General features: G+C 41.4%; 1 protein-coding gene across 1 annotated transcript in view; it reads left to right on the plus strand.

Annotated features, from left to right (window-relative positions):
* The first annotated feature begins 1,730 nt into the window (after nt 1-1,730).
* LOC118805257 (asparagine synthetase [glutamine-hydrolyzing]-like) overlaps nt 1,731-19,526 on the plus strand; it is a 21,807-nt gene continuing 4,011 nt past the window's right edge. Inside the window, exons 1-11 of the mRNA XM_036565932.1 lie at nt 1,731-2,079; nt 3,350-3,605; nt 5,170-5,407; nt 6,163-6,348; nt 9,230-9,331; nt 9,563-9,690; nt 9,819-9,945; nt 11,820-11,926; nt 12,329-12,429; nt 13,365-13,446; nt 13,890-14,045. Of these exons, the coding sequence (XP_036421825.1) occupies nt 3,357-3,605; nt 5,170-5,407; nt 6,163-6,348; nt 9,230-9,331; nt 9,563-9,690; nt 9,819-9,945; nt 11,820-11,926; nt 12,329-12,429; nt 13,365-13,446; nt 13,890-14,045 (1,476 nt within the window). The 5' untranslated portion in view covers nt 1,731-2,079; nt 3,350-3,356. The remainder of the gene's footprint in view (nt 2,080-3,349; nt 3,606-5,169; nt 5,408-6,162; nt 6,349-9,229; nt 9,332-9,562; nt 9,691-9,818; nt 9,946-11,819; nt 11,927-12,328; nt 12,430-13,364; nt 13,447-13,889; nt 14,046-19,526) is intronic.

The raw sequence follows: 19,526 nt of genomic DNA on the forward strand, positions 1-19,526 counted from the left end.
ACAAAAAAGAGCATCTGTCTAGGAGACTCATTCAGTGACTGAGTAACACACTCAGCAATGCGCTCTGCCATACCTCTAAAATTGGGGCCAGGCACATTAATAAAAATAAGCCTTATTTGATTCCCTGGAAAGGTAGAAATAAAAACAACAAATAGTGTTAATATTACACTATATATACACACACTAATGAACTAAAACATCAGGGCCACCTCCCTAATATGCTGTTGATTCTCCCTGTGCCACCAAAACAGCTCTGACCCGACAAGGTGTGACAGTCAGATGTCCACATACTTTTGGCCACACAGTGTATTAGATTTTTACTTGACAGACAGCATGGAGGGGTCATTCAGAGAAGGGTCTGGTAATGTCTTTTCACTATAGGCTTATGTTGGCACAATGTATTGTTTAGGCACTAGGCAGTTAAACCCTGATAGCAAGAGAACAGTGGACCACTGTCGGCCCACTGATGGCAAAGCTGGTGGTCCACTGGCGTTTTGTTCAGCGTTTTCTGGACGGTTCACTGGTGGTTAAACATAGCAATAGACAAAATTCCACTTATCATCGCTCATTTGCCACTCACAGTGCAGTTTACTTATTTTTCCTTCCTTCCTTTCTTTAGTTATACTCTGCGAATTAGTTTAGTAAATAATTTTAATCCAGCTCAGTTTCAGCAACAACATTTTCTATGAAATCATTTTATATGAGACCTAGTCATTTTTTTTTTCTCTCAGTTGTCTGTAATATTTATCTTAGTATATTTTTCAAAATAAAAGTCTGTGTGCTTTTAAAATCTGTTTGAGGAGTTTAAAAACTAGTTAGAGCTTGTATGCAGGACAGTAATCTGGGTGGTCTGAGGGTGGTCCAGCAGTGGCAAACAGTCAGCACGGTGCTGACCATATCAAGCCAGTGGACCGATATATGCTTGCTATCTGGGAATCTATGTTCATCCTTTATTAGTATGATGCAATAGGCTATAAGGTCTGTCACGCCCATAGTATAAGAGACTCCTACATGTACGGTGACACGTGTTTGGCATAAAACTTCATGTATAGATAGAGGAGGGTCTGTTGATTTCATTTCACTACGGATTTGTGTTGACACAATGTATTGTTTAGGCACTAGGCAGTTAAAACCAGGTCCATCCTTTATTAGCATAAAAGTAATAGGCTTTAAGGCATGCCACGCCCATAGTATGAAAGACTCCTACAATTTACGGTGACACTTGTTTGATGTAAAACCATAAAGTGTTTTAGATTATTTTAAGAAAGTAAATTATTAATGTGCATATTCATTCATATAAACTAAGAAGTACTGAGCACTAGAAACTTTTATTGTGAAAAATCATTTCCAGTCAGAGACTCAGAGAACTTGTAGAGAGGAGAATTCCCACTCTGTAATAGCTTCCGGGTTTCTCAGACGCTAGAGGGCGCTCCCGAGCGAGTCCAAAATGAATGGGTTGATATGGAGCATTTGAGCAAAATCATAGTTTATAAATGCTGAAACATTTTTTATGTAAAAGAGTACAATCATTTCCTGAACACAGAAAACATTTTAACACTGCTGTTATATTTTAAGAGCTTTTAAACTCGAGTTAAAGGAGTTTAAAACGGCGCCTCGTGTTTATTCATGACGTCAGTGAGCGCAAACAGCCAATGAGCTGCTCCGCTCGCCAATCAATCATCACGCTCTAGCAGTAATGCCCGCCTTCTGTTGCCCAAAACCCGTTTGCTGTAGAATAAAGGAAACATACAGGTGAGATTTCTTTGTTTTTTTAGTGAAATCCACCCTTCTACTGTCTAAAACTAAAGAAAGGTTCTGGGAGTGATTAGAAACTATTTTAGCCTTTCGTTTTTAGCCTTTGAGCTCCATTCATTCCCATTCATTGAGAACTCGCTAGCGGGGGCCCTCTGCTGTTTGAGCAGGCCTGTGTTTGATATAACGGGTGGAATATGAAGAGGCCAGGCTCTCATGGGACTACGAGGATACACTCATGATTTCATCAGCCGGGTTGTTCAAGTTAGGACTGTCTTCTCCTCGCTGCTGTAGTTAAACCTCTACATTCTGCATCTGTGTCTAAAGGTAAAACCGAAATTTTAATTTCCTTTGCGATTTACGGGCCGTAACAGTGTTCCGTTTGCTTTGCCTGTGAAATGTGCCGTTTGGAGCTACACTGAACCTGAATGAGAGAGAAGTGTCACAACACGTGTCTGTCTGAAGCCGGCATCTTATTTGCCGGCTGGTGACAGAAAAGCCAACTTTGCACATCTCGTCCTGTTCGCAGTGTTGTATGAATACTTCCTTACTGTTATTAGGCATTTTTTTCTTGAATTTTATATTGTATTTTGGTTATTATATCTGACGACAGGGACTTTTATCTCACTATATGTAAAAAAAAATATATATATATATATATATATATGATTTTATTTCAGTACGTTCCTCGTGTCAAGAGTGTGATGAAACGTATAATACTGAGGAAAACTGTGTGGCCTGTTTAAGCTTAATCTTTTCCCATATAACTTAAATTAATCAATTATGTGCCCCACGTGTTGCCATGTGCGCGCTTTATCAGAGCAGTCGACATTGCATCAGCAATAGTGATGTGTCGTTCTTGAACGACTCGGCTCATTTTTTCCCCCTCTTTTTTAGTAAATTAAGACAAATCAAATGAGTAGATCTCATGACACTGTGGCTGAAAGTCACAGGCCTCATTGATTTCTATGGGTCGTTCTGGCTCCGCTCCCTCTCTTCCCCTAACAGCTGCTGCTTATTGTGTCTGATTTCTTTCTTTGCTGTTTTAATGCAATAATTCTTAGCCGTGTTTCTGAGTGAGCCTCATTAGTTCTTCTGATTTTTTTTACTTTAACTTGCCTTTTGTTTAATGGGTTACTGGTTGAATTCAATGAAACTACTTAACGTCTGACTTAAATGTTGGTCAAATGTTTAAACAACAAACATAATACAGTTTTGGTAATGAATTAGAATGAAGTTTTATTGAACAGTACATGACTGATTTATAACACTAACGCGGCTAAAGTAGGGAACTAGAACTGGAACAGCGCGCTAAATAAAGAAGAGCCATTTGGGATCCGAACGAGTCGACCCTTGTTTGTGAACTGATCCGACTTATTTTATTACAATCTTTTAGTTTTTACTCGACTTACTGAGCCGCTGCTTGTCTGCTAGTTGTTGTATTTCAGTAATAAAAACCTCAAGATGAGACACAAATGCATATTAACGTCACAGCTACTTTTAAACGTGGTTTAGAGCATGAATTGACTGACTGTGATCTTCAGAAATGAACACTTCACTATTCAGAGTCTAATAATCGTGTTGTTTTTCTGTCCAGAAGAAAAATGTGTGGTATATGGGCCTTATTTGGGAGCGATGAGTGTCTGTCGGTTCAGTGCACCAATGCTATGAAGATTGCGCATCGGGGTCCGGACGCTTTCCGCTTTGAGAACGTCAATGGTTTCACCAGCTGCTGCTTCGGTTTCCACCGTTTGGCCGTTGTGGACCAGCTGTATGGCATGCAGCCCCTGCGAGTGACGAAGTTCCCTTACCTCTGGCTCTGCTACAACGGCGAGATCTACAACCACAAACGGGTATGAGTTGCTGTTGACCACTTTAAAGCTGCCTGACAGGTTTGGTTGACCCATCGTCCTTCAGGAGGTTCCAGTACGTTATGTTTGCTTTTGTATCCAGTTCTTCAAGAAAAACAACGGCAGCTCTGTAGTCTCGGTACGAGCTGTTCATGGGGCATTTTGAAATTGAAATTAGTGCTGGGTGAAATTCAGTATCACTTTATGTTCCAGATATATCTCAGTGTCGCAGTATATAAAAATATTTTGCATTAATAAAGTGAATGAACTTTCTCTAAAAAGTCTGTTCAAAAGGAAGCTTACAGTTTTGTAAAATTGAAAATCAGATTATGATTAGATGTTAATCAGAAGGTTCTGATTGGTTGTCTGCATGTCTGGGTATACGTACCTCCCTGGAGCACTTTTAATTATTCTGTTCTAGTTCTAGTCTAGTCTACATCAGTTGTAGTCAGCAATATCACTGCCATTGTGACAAAAAACAGCAGTGCTGTTGGAGTTTTTAAACACCTCATTGTCACTGCTGGACTGAGAATAGTCCACCAACCAAAAATATCCAGCCAACAGCGTCCTGTGACCACTGATGAAGGACTAGAGGATGACCAACACAAACTGTGCAGCAGCAGACGAGCTATCGTCTCTGACTTTACATCTACAAGGTGGACTGACAAGGTAGGTGTGTCTAATAGAGTGGACAGAGAGTGGACACAGTGTTTAAAAACTCCAGCAGCACTGCTGGGTCTGATCCACTTGTACCAGCACAACACACACTAACACCACCACCACGTCAGTGTTACTGCAGTGCTGAGAATGATCCACCACCCAAATAGTACCTGCTCTGTGGGGGTCCATGGGGGTCCTGACCACTGAAGAACAGCGTAAAAGGGGGCTAACAAAGTATCAGAGAAACAGATGGACTACAGTCTGTAACTGTAGAACTACAAAGTGCACCTATATAGTAAGTGGAGCTGATAAAATGGACAATGAGCGCAGAAACAAGGAGGTGGTCATAATGTTATGCCTGGTCGCTGTAAATTATAGTGTTTTACAGTAACTTTTTTAATACGGCACTGCTGGGACCTTTTAACTTAACAGCGAAATCGATATGTTTGTTAAGTTGAACCCCTTTGATGAATAGAAGAATCAAATCGGGGGCCTGGTTATGCCATATCGGCAATTCTCATTTATTGTTATTAGGTCATTTGTCATTATTAGGCTTGTCTGTCAGACAATGCTGGCAAACATGGTATCACCCCCTCCTGTGAGCTCTGCCTTAGATTAGATTGGTTTAGAAATGCCACCCTCAGTTTATTCCTAACCTAATAAGTCTATGTTCCCATCCAAACTTAGCCCAAAATTTCTTCAAAAAAAACCTTGCTTTGTGGTTTGAGTGAGAGCAGTGAACATCAGCTCTCCTGTTAAAGGGGGAATAGGGAAGGTTGACAGACATGTTTGTTAGGTCATCGTCTTATGATATTATAATGGAAACATCAGACTTTTATTTTAAGTTCTGTTTTTGAGATTGCTGGTTGATTTGTTCTAACATTGTGCTGCTTTGTTCTCCCTAAAGCTGAGGGATGCTTTTAAGTTTGACCACCAAACCAATATGGATGGAGAGATCCTGCTTCATCTGTACGATTCCTTCGGCATTGAGAAGATGGCCACCCTGCTGGATGGTGTGTTTGCCTTCATCCTGCTGGACACAGCTAATAGGAAAGTTTTCCTAGGGAGGGATACATACGGCGTGAGGCCCATGTTCAAGCTGCTGACTGATAACAGCTTCCTCGCTGTCTGCTCAGAGGCCAAAGGTAAGATTTCAGGATCTGGGATGCCTTTAAAGAGGAATTCCTTCAAATTCAAACCAAAAAAAAGTAAACTGTGAAGATGTAAATAAAGTCATTCAGAGTGGTTTGATGCGAAATGAGTCAGAATTGTTCACAGTGGTGGTGATAGGAACCAGACGTCTGAAGTTTAATGCCTACAAAAGCTCCCTCACAGAAAGTTATCACAAGAAATGGTTATGACTACACTGCCTGATGTCTAAGACCCTGTTTTATGGTAGTTTTGGGAAAATTTTGGTCTATAACAGATTTATTTTTGATATCCATTCATGGTGGAGAGGCACATGCAGACAAAATTAGTGCCTAAAGAAACGTTTAAGGTTTTCCACTATTTTTTCCCATCTTCAGCATTACATATAAAAACACCAAAGACACATGTAGGTTCACTGGACATTTTAGATAGTAAACAGAATGCCTACATTTGTGTAGACATCGCAGCTCCTGGTTCCTAAGTTTCTCTATAGTGCATCATTTCACATCAAAACACTCTGAATGACTTTGTTTACAAGACGACTTCATTTACACTATTAATTGAAAATGCATGTTCAATGAATAAATCATGAATTGTTGGTCAAGGCTAGCGTGTATGTGGGTGTTTCACTGCACAGATGGGTTAAATGCAGAGGTGAAAGGGTAACTTAACAGTATTATTTGGTCTCATACAAATGAGTGACTCTGATTCATATTCTTTGGGAATCTGTCCTCTCTCTGTCTGTCCTCAGGTCTAACACAGATCACACACTCCATGTCTGAACCGGTGAAGATCACCCCGTTCCCGCCTGGCCACTTCGAGGTGTTTGACCTGAAGCTGTCTGGAAAGGTGGTGTCCATCAAGCTGGACCGTTTCCATAGCTGCACAGACCAGCCCCAACATGCCCTTTATGACAACGCTGGGAAGCTCGGAAAAGGTAGACACCTGATAGAGAGGTCATATGTCACACATGATCAGTGATGTTATTTCTAACCTATGTTAGATTTGCTACTTTTCTTTTGGTTTTCTTACAATATTTATTTCTCTCTTAGTTTTTACTCTCTTACTTCTACTTAGTTTTGTCTTGTTCAGACATGTTGTTTTTTAGTTACAAGTACTACTGACTGAAATTGATGAACAATGGGGAGAGAGCAGCTCGTGTTACCTATTTGAGCGAGCAGCTTCTGGAGCTCTGTGCGCTGTTAATGTTCCCATTCCTAGATAGGGGTAGGAATTTCGATTCGATTATGATTCAGAGGCTGTGATGCGATTATAAAACGATTATCGATGCATCTTGATGCACCTTTTTTTTCTATACAGGATTTCTATTTTCTCACTGTGTGAGGAGTTGGAACTTTTAAAGCAAAGTATTTGTAATGATCCATAATGAACTTACTTCCAATATCTTTTATTGATAAAACAAATGTAAGTGATGAGGCAAGTGAACTAGAAGGCTCTCATACTGCTCTTGTTTGGAGCACGTGAGACGCTGCTGCCACTGATCTGTGACAAAGTGCGCTGTCACGGTGACACAAGATTCTGTGGCAATGGGTGTCCATACAGCACGTTACAGCTGTTCTACCTGTTTTCGTCAGTGATTTTATAACTTCGGTTTTGGTCTCATTGTAGAGAGTGGGGGGATCGCTGTTTCAGTAAAATACCTCTGAGACGGGACGTTTGCGAAAGCCCTGGTTCTCAATGACTGAGTACTGGTGTGCAGACTGCAGGTCACATAGCAACGCAGTCATGCCTGGCTAGTAGCAAACGAAAAGGCAAAGAGAGAGATTTAAGAAGAACATTTGGAGACAAATGACATTTATAAGCACTGCAGTTGTTTCTTTAAACGTTAAATCTTTAACAAGAGACTGTCAAACGTTAAGAAGTTGCGAAGATGAAGTCAGCACATTTACATTCTGCACCTCAGAATTTAAGGTGGAATGGGAAAATTCAAACGAAACTCGTGAATAAGAAGCGATTTCAGCCTCGTAAAACAGTCGAATGAGAAACATTTTACAAGAAACTGTTTTACTTTTGAGGAAACGTTTCCTATCGGAGATGGGAGGAAAGCGGCTATAGCTAAAGCTTAAAGCAGAGCAAATCAACTCTGCGTTTTCATTCTATTTATATTTTTCATTATTTTTCATTATATTTATATTTTAAAACCTATACTAGGACATTAGCACATACTGAGACATATAGGACATAAAATATTGTGGCTCTAGCCTTGGTTTAGCCTTAACCATAGCAGCCTGCTAGCCAGGCCTTTGTTTTCGCTCGACCCGCCTGCGGTGCGCCTCCGTCGGTCAGCTGCGTCTTGCAACGGAGGGATAACGCGGCCTTTTACTTCAACAAAGCTGAGAAATTCTTGGCTCAACAGATAATATTTACTAAACTCCTGCAGAGTCTGACGCTCTGAGATGTAAGCGCAAGTAAACGGGATGCATATATGAGACAAATGACTTGAGAAATTCTGATGTGAAACCACGCCAGAGCCAAACCAGAGAAGATGGTATGTACATGTGCAGACCACAGGTTAATCTGTCTGTTGTTCAGTTTTTTGCACAATAAAAATATTTAACATTTAATTCATTTATCAAATATTGTTCTAATGACTAATTATATAATAAATACTAATTACAAAAAATGGTTTAGTCTTAAGCATCTCAAACTGTTGGATTTTACATCCCAGCAAGCAAACGGCATAATCAACATTCAAGCTTAACCCTTGTGTGGTGTTGATATGTTTGGTACTCAGTGGTCTGGTGGACCCACTAAATTATTGGTTTTTTTTTTTTTGTTTTTTGTTTTTTTTTTTAAATCAATACAGCCACAATAATTTATGTAAAAATACCAGATGTGTCAAATATCACAAGTGTCCAGCATAGAGTTCTCCTTTAGCAGCTGTAGCCAGTCACCAGCCTGTCCATGTTGTCCACCCTCACACACACACACACACACACACTAACAGCAGGCCATGTAGGAGGAGAACAGAGTGAAGGACACAGCACCTCCACACTTTTACTCCCCGCAGGTTCACCCAACACCACATGTGTAATATAAATGTGTGGGGGGTGAACAGAGTGAAGACACTGAAAATGGGTTATTTTATATGTTCTTCACAGAAAATGAGGAAAGGCCAAGAATCTGAGGTTGAGATAATAATAAATCGCATCATTTTTTCTTTTGGTAAACATTGAAAATGGGTCCCACAGACCTGAACACCACACAAAGGTTAATGTTTTATTAGTGACGCAGAACACAGCTTTTACCAAAATAAAATATTTAAAAAGGGGCACTATAAATATAACCTAGTTAGAGACTTATAATTAAGGATCAGGTATCAGTATTAGAAGGGAAAAAGTGGTATTGATGCTTCTCTATGAATAAGGCCTTTAGAGCTTTGAGTCTGACGTTTTTAGTCCAAACCCGAACGTGGTCCAACAAGATTGTGTCTGAATCTGAAGTTTTGAATCTGGACCTCAGTGTAGCCTGACAGAATTCTGTATGAGCCCACTGGAGACCTAATGAGACCCCGCATGCCTCTTGACGGCACCCGCATGCCTCTTGACGGCAGTTTTTTTTTCGAAAGACTAAAGTGGGAGGGTTTATTCCACTAAAAGAGGAAGGGAACGGCTGTGAGAGACCTGAACATTAAATTTCAATCTGAAGAGTCCAACATAATGCCTGAGCTCAAACAAACCCCAACATGAATAGCCAAGAAAATTCAGACCAATATGTCCAACTCCACCTGCAATCCGCCCTACTCATTTAGCGTCCAGTGTAGAAACATGCTCAGTACTGTTTGTTTGCTTGTGTAGGTTTTGCTCTGGAGACAGTGAAGGCCAACATCAGGATCCTGTTTGAAAACGCAGTGAGGAAACGTCTGATGGCTCACAGGAGAATCGGATGCCTCCTCTCAGGTACCGCCATTCATTTTTGACGTTGTCTTATATTTCTTTTGAACAAGTTCTTTAATTTATGTATTTTAATGTATAGGCAATTATTACTACTAATAATAAGTTATATGGTCTCTCTCATACCCAATGTTGCTTTACAGAAGTACATGAAACAAGAAAAACAAAGATAAGCACATAAAAAACAAACAAAAATAAATATAAAATTTATGCCAACAAAACTCTCCCAATATATAGGTGGGCTTGACTCTAGCCTGGTCGCGGCCACGCTTGTCAAGCTGGCCAAGGAAACTGAGTTGCAGTATCCCGTTCAGACGTTTTCGATCGGGGCAGAAGACAGTCCGGATGCTATCGCTGCACGCAAGGCCAGTGAAGTTTAATCACCAGGGGGAAAAATTCCTGCTTATCCTGACTATGAACCTTATTCTGTTACAGTGACACCAGCAGGACTTTAGATTTGTCTGTTCTGAATGTTGTTGTTGTTCTTCTGTAGGTAGCAGCCCACATAGGCAGCGAACACTACGAAGTGAATTTCACCCCAGAGGAGGGCATCAAGGCTGTGGAGGAGGTCATCGTTCACCTGGAGAGTTACGACATCACCACAGTGCGCGCTTCTGTTGGTGAGCACAGGCCATGTTACTGTTGGTTACTTTCCCATTCAATAAGGAAAAAATCCTGCAAAGGCATCATAAAGCAGCTGTGCTACTGTTTTGGGTATATTTTTGTTCAGTAGGACTGCAACAAACGATTAATTTGATAGTCGAATAATCGGTCGATTACTGAAACGAATAAGCGATTATTTGGATTATAAATTACTACATCACCAAATAACTTTTATGTAGCTATTAGCTTTTAAATTTAGCTTGAGGTTGTTTTATGCATTTGCTGGCTAACAATAAAGACAAAGATGAATAACATTCAAGAATTAAGTTTTAATGAACTTTCCTGCTAATACAACAGATAAAAAAATAAACTCCAATATATTTTTCCTGTCAAAAAGGATGTGCAAAGTAGCAGCAGTAAAATATAACAAAACTAAATTGCTTCCCTTTAATCAAGTAAATAATCTAGAAATTTAAATTTTAAATTTTAACAGTGCAGTCTGTGCTTTGTGCGTTCTGCTGTCTGTCTACAACTAAATTTTACAATCACAATCTTTATTGAAATGGAGGAAAGTCAGCATCTCTCCGTGCTCCTGTGAGAGACTTGCTCTCTTCTGGGTGCAGATACTCCCCCCAGCAGAGAAGAGGTGCTCTGATGGAGCGGATGGGAAAGTGGCGAATGTTTGTGGCAAACTTCCCTCCAAACAGCTAAATTTGAACAATTTTGTGTAAACACTTCATTTCAACGGTAACTCTTTGTCCAGCTACCCTGTGTGTTCCTGAAACTGTTAGCAAATGGATGCGGCTGCCACCTTTTTCGCCTGTCGGTACCTATCTGCTGAGTCGGGAGTCCTTCGGGCCATGCAGTCCCTAAAGGCCTCTTTCTTCAGCTTGATGGCCTCCCTCACCCCCGGTGTCCACCAGGGGGTTCTTGGGTTACCGCCCTGACAGGCACCCACAAGCTTTTGGCCACAGCCATGCCTGGCAGCTTCCACAATGGAGGTTTTGAACAGGGTCCATTCAGACTCCATGTCTCCTACCTCCTGCCGGACATGAGAGAGCTCTCCCGGAGGTGGGAGTTTAAATCATTCCGAACAGGGGCCTCCGGCAGTCATTCCCAGCACACCCTCGCTATTCGCTTGGGCCTACCGGGTCTGACCATTAGTCTTCCCTGCCATCTGATCCAACTCACCACCAGGTGGTGATCAGTCGACAGCTCAGCACCCCTCTTCACCCGAGTGTCCAGAACATACGGTCCCGAGTAGATGAAACGACAACAAAGTCGATCATTGACCTTTCAGCCAAGGAGCTCTGGTACCACGTACACTTATGAACATCCTTGGGTTGGAACTTGGTGTTCGTTATGGACCATCCATGCCTAGCACACAAGTCCAATAACAACTCACCATTCGGGTTTAGATGGGGCAGGCCGTTCTTCCCAATCACACCTCTCCAGGTCTCCCAGTCATTGCCAACATGAGCACTGAAGTCTCCCAGTAAGACTATGGAGTCTGTAGGCAGGACCCTTTCCAGAACCCCGCCCACTTGCTCCAAGAGGGCCGAATACACCGACCTGCTGTTTGGTGCATAAGGACACACAACAGTCAGAGTTTTCCTCTCTGCGATTTTAATTCGCATTGAGGCGACCCTCTCGTCCACCGGGACAAACTCCAACTGTACGGCTGCCAGCCGGGGACTCTGCTCCCGACGACTTAGCTCTGAAGATCCCTAGACCACACAAGCCCTTCCGCCTCGACAAGGCCCCAATCCAGGAAGGGTAAACGCTACATGTGTAACATAAATGTATCCATCACGCTCCATCACCATTGCCCCATGTAGAAAGTGACAGTTCAGCTCTTTATGGGCGTCTTTTATTATGCCTTTATTTCCAGGCATGTACCTGGTATCCAAGTTTATTCGTGAGAAGACGGACAGTGTGGTGATCTTCTCTGGTGAAGGGTCTGATGAACTCACACAGGGCTACATCTACTTCCATAAGGTACAGTTAATCTGCGCTCGATAATATCTGAGTAGTTTACAATCCAGTTGATTTTATTGTTATTCAGTAGTTACTCATCTTCATCTGCTCTTTATGTCACAGTAGGGAAGCCACATGCTTGTCATTGATAAATATACAGTTGTATGCAAAAGTATGAAGATCCCTGGTTGAATTACATGTTTTATTAATTATCTAAATGAAAATAAGTTAACCCATCATCTACAGGGAACTTAAATATGGCATTTAACTGCATTTAATTTTGTGCACAATTTCTATTTATTTGCTAAATTTAACATATTGGGAAAAAAGTCCAGTAAATAAACAGTAATTGTGCATTAAAATGTGCAGAAGTGTTGTTGCCTCTGGAGCTGTGAAAGAGTGACGCTGTGTTGATTGATCCAGGCTCCGTCACCGAAGGCCGCTGCGGAGGACAGTGTGCGTCTGATGAAGGAGTTGTACATGTTCGATGTGCTGAGAGCAGACAGGACAACAGCGGCTCACGGGTGAGGAAAAACCTCTGCTTCTCCATATGAAGCACCCACACCTGACAATCTACATTATTCTGTATATAATCCTATATAATTACACACCTTCCTGTCTGAAATAGTCTTTTTAATGCTTCTTTTGTCAGTTTTTCTTTTTTGTTCTGTTTTTCTGTTCTGTCTGAATTGCACTCTGTTTATGCATCGAAATAAAACGTCTTCACCAAAACCAAAATTCAGAACGCACTGAACCAAAAACCAAAAGAACTGACAGTAAATAAGAACAGTGTACATAAAATAAATATATTGATTACAGTGTGTAAGGCTACAGTATGTGACACTAAATCTCCAAGGCAATAAATTGCATTGTTTTTATTTAGGCTTTACAATTTGGCTGTCGCTTGTAATTTTTATTTATTTATTTATTTTTGTCATTTTTAAAAGGCTACTGCACACCAGTGCCACCACAAATGGCATTGGTGTGCTTTCTAGCCTGCTTCTGTTTTGCTGTATTCTGCATATCGAGCGGCACATTCTGTTTTTCATGTGCTTTCAAACCTCTAGAAGAGAAGCTCTTGGTTGTGGTATCTTCTCTTTGTACTCAAGAACAGTGATTTTTCTAAATCTCTTGTTTAGTGTTCCTAATGGAAACGAGATGAGAAAAATGAGAAATGGTTCCACACAACCAGCATTAAACTGTCTGAACACGGCGAAGAAAATGAACAAACTTTTTTAAACACTACTTCACATTTTCGTTGCCCTTAAAATTATGTGGAAAGTGTTAGATTTTGTCTCTTCATTGTAGGCCTCGTTGAACTTTTTTTTTGGTCAGAAATTTGTCAAAAACCAAAAGCACCATTTTATTTTTTTTTTTGGAATCATTTTCATTGGGGGAAAAATGTTGGTGGCTCTCTACTCTTTTAATTCCTTTTTTCTCTCTGACCTCTTCTCTTTAGATTGGAGCTGAGAGTGCCTTTCCTGGACCACAGGTTCACTGCCTACTATCTCTCCCTGCCTGAAGAGATGAGGGTGCCCAAGGTGAAATTAACAGCCTTATTAATCTTTAAAAGTTGTGTTTATCACTGGCAATAACAAAGCGTGTTGCAACTTGATTTGCCATTTGTTGCTCACTGAAATGTGGAGAAATGATTCTAAACTTTCAATACGTATGTTTGTTGTTATGTAGCAGGTATTTTATTATGATTAGTTATGAAAAGTTGTTGTGTGTCTTGCTTTGCAGAAAGAAAACCATCCTTTACATTTTTCCATGTTTTTTTTTTTAATTTTTTGACATCAAAACAAACAGAAAAAGTCACAAATGCAGACTTGAACCCTATCAGTACAGGATATCAATAAAATGTTGATGTTATTCCTTACATAACTGTGGTTTGTCATATAATCAAGTAATTACAGTTAAACAGCAAAAGCTCCAGAAGGTGAACTGACACTGAGGTTATGATGTTCATGCTTTATGAAAACAGGACGGTGTGGAGAAGTATCTGCTGAGAGAATCGTTCAAGGGCCTGAATCTGATTCCAGATGAGATACTGTGGAGACGTAAAGAGGCTTTCAGTGACGGTATGACGTCCACAAAGAAGTCCTGGTATGCGATCCTGCAGGACCACATCGAGTCTGAGGTACATACACACATACACAACAGACACTTGCAGACCCAAAGATCTAATTGTGCTTTTTATTTAGAGAGTAGGACCTGAGGTTAGGATAGACTTGGATGTAGGTTCTACAGCTAACTTCCAGATAGCTAGCTAGCTAGTCTCCTTATAGATCGAGCAGTGCTTCTGTCATGTTTAAAGTAAATTTCATGACACCTGATTCAGTTTGTTTGTTTATTTGTTTGTTGCTGTGTTTATCTTTTGAGGCCTGATTTATAGACTAGCTAGCCAGCAGGCCTCACAACTATCTGTCCAAACTTGCTTAAACAACAAATTTAGTGTGTTTAGAGATTAAAATATAACAGGATTCTTAGTCTTGTTACGCCTTAAAAGTCAATAAAGAGCCTAAAGAGCAGATTCAAAAGAGGCAAACTAATTCAGAATAGTCCACCAGCCATAAATATCCAGGCTACAGCAGTTCTTTGATCAGATACTGACTACTGACACACAACTAGAGGACTACAGAACTGATAGTCAAGCAATCTGCAAAGAAGTCATGCACATATCTCATATTTCATGCACATATCTGACATTTCACCCGTTTTAGCTCAATCTGTGGTCCCGAAGTAAAAAAAAAACTGTTTAAAAAGAAAACTTAGAGAGGAGTGTCATGATCTATTTAAACCCAAGGCATTAACTGAGATTGTGAGGTGTCTGTCCTAAACTCTATAACCTAAATTTATGCTTGTGAAAATAATACTTACCTTTTTTCATGTATTTGATTTTGTTTAAAGTTGAAAGATTTTAATTTATCATGAGTTTAATTTTTAAATAAAAAAAAAAAACTACATTTTCATGTGTCAGGCATCCCTCAGGCTCAGAGGTCTCTAGGGACTCCATGTCCCAGAATCCCCAGGGGATCACATGGTTCTCAGTTCTCCATCTTACTCCAATCACCGCTCTCTGTCGCCTGAGTATTAACTGGTTACACCTGTTCTGACATAATTAGTTTAGTATAAAGCCCGGGCTTTTAGTCTAGTTCGATGCGAGGTATTGTTTCTTATTCAAGAGCTACTGAGCGGTTTTTCTTCTGTCTATTGTGATTTTCCGTTTTTTGACTCTGTTTGCTATTTTCGACTTTCGCTCTTTTTGCCTTTGCCCTTTGGACTTTGTTCCCCTTGTTATGTTTGTCTTTTTGTGTTTCTTGCCTTTGCTGGATTTAACATTTGCCTGTTTTTTGATTTTGGATTACCCCCCGCCCCCCCCCTTCATTTCCTTGCAGGCCATCCTGAGCTATTTTCTTGGATGGGTCAGAACAATCAGTACGCAGCTGTTCTTCTGCACTAACGTCTTCTTGTGCGTCTTGTCTTTCAGACTCCGTGCTGCACTATACAAGCAGGTAAGCTTTCACCAGTTTCTGTTTTTCAGGTTTCAGGTGCCATTTGGTGAATGATGTTCTGCTTCAGGAGAATATGAAGGATTTGTTGTGAGGACGGGTAAGTCTTCATTTAGGTAAGTCATCTTTTACAGGATCTCTTTTAAACTGAGTGGGAAGGTGGTTACTTGGATTGTCTTGTTTAACTACTTGATCCGGTGTAGCTTTGTTCATCCTCTGTGGAATATCATACATTTCTGTGAATCGTCTCTTGAGAAAGGGATTTCTTTGCCAGTAGTGCAAATCATCGTCAGATTCAGAAGTTTCCTCAGTTTCTGACTGAACCGGATACTGTCTAGTCTTGAGTCGTCAAACTGGCTTAGGTTTGATGGGCTCTTCATCTATCTCTTCAGTCAGAACCCCACAAGGAAGTAGACCACCTCTGTGTAAAGTACGTGTGGGACCATCTTGGCCTTTGGGTTGGACTACATAGACAGGAACATCATTCAACTGTCTTAATACTCTATACACAGTGGATTTCCACTGGTCTGCCAGTTTCTGCTTATTATGTACTCCCAGGTTGCAAACCAATACTTGATCTCCTTCCTCTAAAGTGGACTGTCTGACAGGTTTATGAAATCATCTCGTTTCTCTCTGCCACTTTCTGGGCATTCTTCATGGCAAGATGGTAACTTTCCATCAAGTGGGACTTCAGATTTCTCACATACTGTGAATGAGACAAACTCAACTCCTTAAACTGGTAGACCAATGCAATGTCAATAGGGAACCTGGTTTGTCTGCCAAACATTAATTCATAGGGCGAGTGACCGATGACATTTTTAGTACAGTTGTAAGCATGGGTGAGGGGTTTAACAAAGTCACAGTCTTGTCCTTGTCTTTGATTGTGCCCAACATGCTGAGAAATGTCCTGTTATCGCTCAACACAGTTTCCCTTTGGGTGATGAGGGCTGGTCCTCACCTTACGAGTACAAAATTTCTTTTGATTGTGTGTGGTTCAAAATCTCTGCCTTGATCAATATGTAGTTTTTCTAGAAACCCATGATGTACAGTAAAATTGTTCCCACAGGCATTTTGCAACTGTACTGGCCTCCTGGTATTTAGTATACTTTGTACAATGGTCTGTGATTACAAGAAAGTCCTTATGTGTTATGGCTGTCGGGTTCTAAGGACAAAAAGTCTAAACAGACCAGTTCAATTGGCCTGGTAGTTTAAATGTTGACAAGGGGCGCAGCCTTTTCTTGCTGACACTTTCGTCTGACAAACTGCGCACAGGACTTCTCTTTCTTTTCAACATCAAAAGCCGCTTTTGGCCAGTAAAACCTGGGTTGAAGTCAAGAGTGCGTTCAGTTTCCTGAATGGCCCATGTCATCATGAAGACTTTTGAGAACTGCTGGTCTTAATGTTTCAGGCCACAAAAGCTGACAAACAGGCTGAGAGTCACACTGGCGGTTTCCATACAGCATGTCATTCTTTAATTCAAGGCAGTGCCATTCTTTTACCATCAACCTGAGAAAAGGACATTCAGTGCTGGAATGTGAAGGTTTTTTCGTTGCCTTTCGTCCTGACTAAAGGTAGGTACAGGGACGCTTCCCTTGGCACATTCAAGGTTGCCAGGCACGGCTTGTGCATGAGTGCAAGAGATTCAACCAATGTGACAGATGATCATACATTACTATGAATCATCTCTCTAAATAAAAAAGGGATTTCTTTGTCAGTACTGCAAATCATCGTCCGATTCAGAAGTTTCCGCAGTTTCTGACTGAACCGGATGCTGTCTAGTCTTGGGTCGTCGAACTGACTTAGGTTTGATGGGTTCATCATCTATCTCTTCAGTCAGAACCCCACCAGAAAGCAGGAGATCTCTGTGTAAAGTACGTGTGGGACCATCTTGGCTTTTGGATTGGGCTACATAGACAGGAACATCATTCAGATGTCTCAATTCTCTATACACAGTGGATTCCCACCGATCTGCCAGTTTATGCTTATTGCGTACTCACAGATTGCGAACTAATACTTTCTGACAGGTTTATCAAATCGTCCCTGCAATTTTCTGGGCATTCTTCATGACAAGATGGTAACTTTCCATGGTAAAGTGGGATTTCCGATTTCTCACGTACTGTGACTGAGACAGAGACTCAACTCCTTGAACTGGTAGACCAAATGCAACGTCAATAGGCAACCTTGTTTGCTGAACATTAATTCATAGAGCAATGTTATGGCTGTCAGGCTCTATGGACATAAAGTCTATACAGACCATTGGCCTGGTAGTTTGAATGTTGACAAGCGGCGCAGCCTTTTTATGGCTGACATTTTTGTTTGACACAGTTCACAGGACTTCACTTTCTTTTCATCATCAAAAGCCATTTTTGGCCAATAAAACCTGGATCGGATGAAGACAAGAGTGTGTTCAGTTTCCTAAATGGCCCATGTCATCATAAAGACTTTTGAGAACTCCTGGTCTTAATGTTTCAGGCAGCACAAGCTGACAAACAGGATGAGTCACACCGGTGGTTTCTATACAGAATGTCATTTTTTAATTCAAGGCAGTGCCATTCTTTTACCATCAACCTGAGAAAAGGACATTCAGTGCTGGAATAATGTGAAGGTTTTTCCCCTGCCTTAAACATGGTAATCATCTTTCCTACAACAGGTTTGGACTTCTGACGCATTATGATTTCATCCTGACCAAAGGTAGGTACAGGTACGCTTCCCCTGGCACATTGAAGGTCATCAGGCACAGCTTGTGGATAAAGTGCAAGGAATTGAACCAGTGGGACAGGTGATGCATTATTGGTACCACTGAGTTGTTTTCATATACCTGTAACAGCGTCAGTAGAAAGTACTGTGTATTTGCAACAGATGGTACTAAATGACATGATTCGAAAACTGCTGTATTTTTGTTTTCCCCTTTTGAAACTGTCATTAATCAACAGAGTATGGGGCCATCTTGAAAGACTATTTCCTGATTGACGTTAAATATAGAGCTTGAAAACACGAAGTTGAAAATGGATAAAGCAGCCAACCAAAGCTAGCTCACAGCATCCAGCTTTGCAGATGTAAGTATGTAGGTAAGATGGTTATTTGATATTTATTTTTTTGTTTTGCCTTTGTTGAACAGTGACGTCCGAGGTCTGCTGAAAGCTCGAGATGCAGCTTTTAAATCTGGCAACAGCGAAGAACTCAAAGTTGCCAGACACAACCTGAAGGCTGGCATCAGAGCTGCTAAACGCACCTACAGCACACAAATTGCAACCTACTTCAACGTCAACTCGGACCCCAGGCGAATGTGGCAAGGAATCCAAGCTGTTACTGACTACAAGAGTCAAACTAACAGCTCTCCATGCACAGACGCATCCCTTCCCGCTGAACTCAACACCTTTTTTGCCCGCTTTGAGGACACTGCTCTGGAGCATCCAACCACCATTGCCCTGCCCTCCACCACCACAGATGAGCCACTAACCCTGGCTACAGAAGAGGTGTGGAGAGCACTGTCGCGGGTTCCTACCCGGAAGGCAGCTGGTCCAGACGGTATCCCAGGCAGAGTAATAAAAGCGTGTGCCAACCAACTCGCGACACCCTTCACAGACATTTATAATGTCTCACTGGCGCAGTCCATCGTCCCTGCCTGCTTTAAAACAACAACCATTGTCCCCATTCCAAAGAAAACCAACATCTCCTGCCTGAATGACTACCGTCCCATCGCTCTCACACCCATAGTGATGAAGTGTTTTGAGAGGCTGATCCTCCATCACATAAAGAACAGCCTCCCGAGCACCCTGGACCCACACCAGTTTGCATACAGGGCAAACAGATCTACGGACGATGCTGTCGCCTTGGCAATGCACACCGCACTCAACCATCTGGAGGGAACAAACACATACATCAGAATGCTGTTTGTTGACTTCAGCTCCGCTTTCAACACCATCATCCCATCCAGACTGGTCTCCAAGCTCAACATCCTTGGAATAACTAACTCCCTCTGCAACTGGATCATGGACTTCCTCACTGGCAGACCACAGTCTGTCAGAATGGGTGACCACACCTCCCCCACCCTCACACTCAGCACCGGATGCCCACAAGGCTGCGTACTCTCACCCCTGCTCTTCACC

The sequence above is a fragment of the Colossoma macropomum genome, unplaced genomic scaffold (genome assembly GCF_904425465.1).
Source record: "Colossoma macropomum unplaced genomic scaffold, Colossoma_macropomum, whole genome shotgun sequence".
Classification (NCBI taxonomy): Eukaryota; Metazoa; Chordata; class Actinopteri; order Characiformes; family Serrasalmidae; genus Colossoma; species Colossoma macropomum.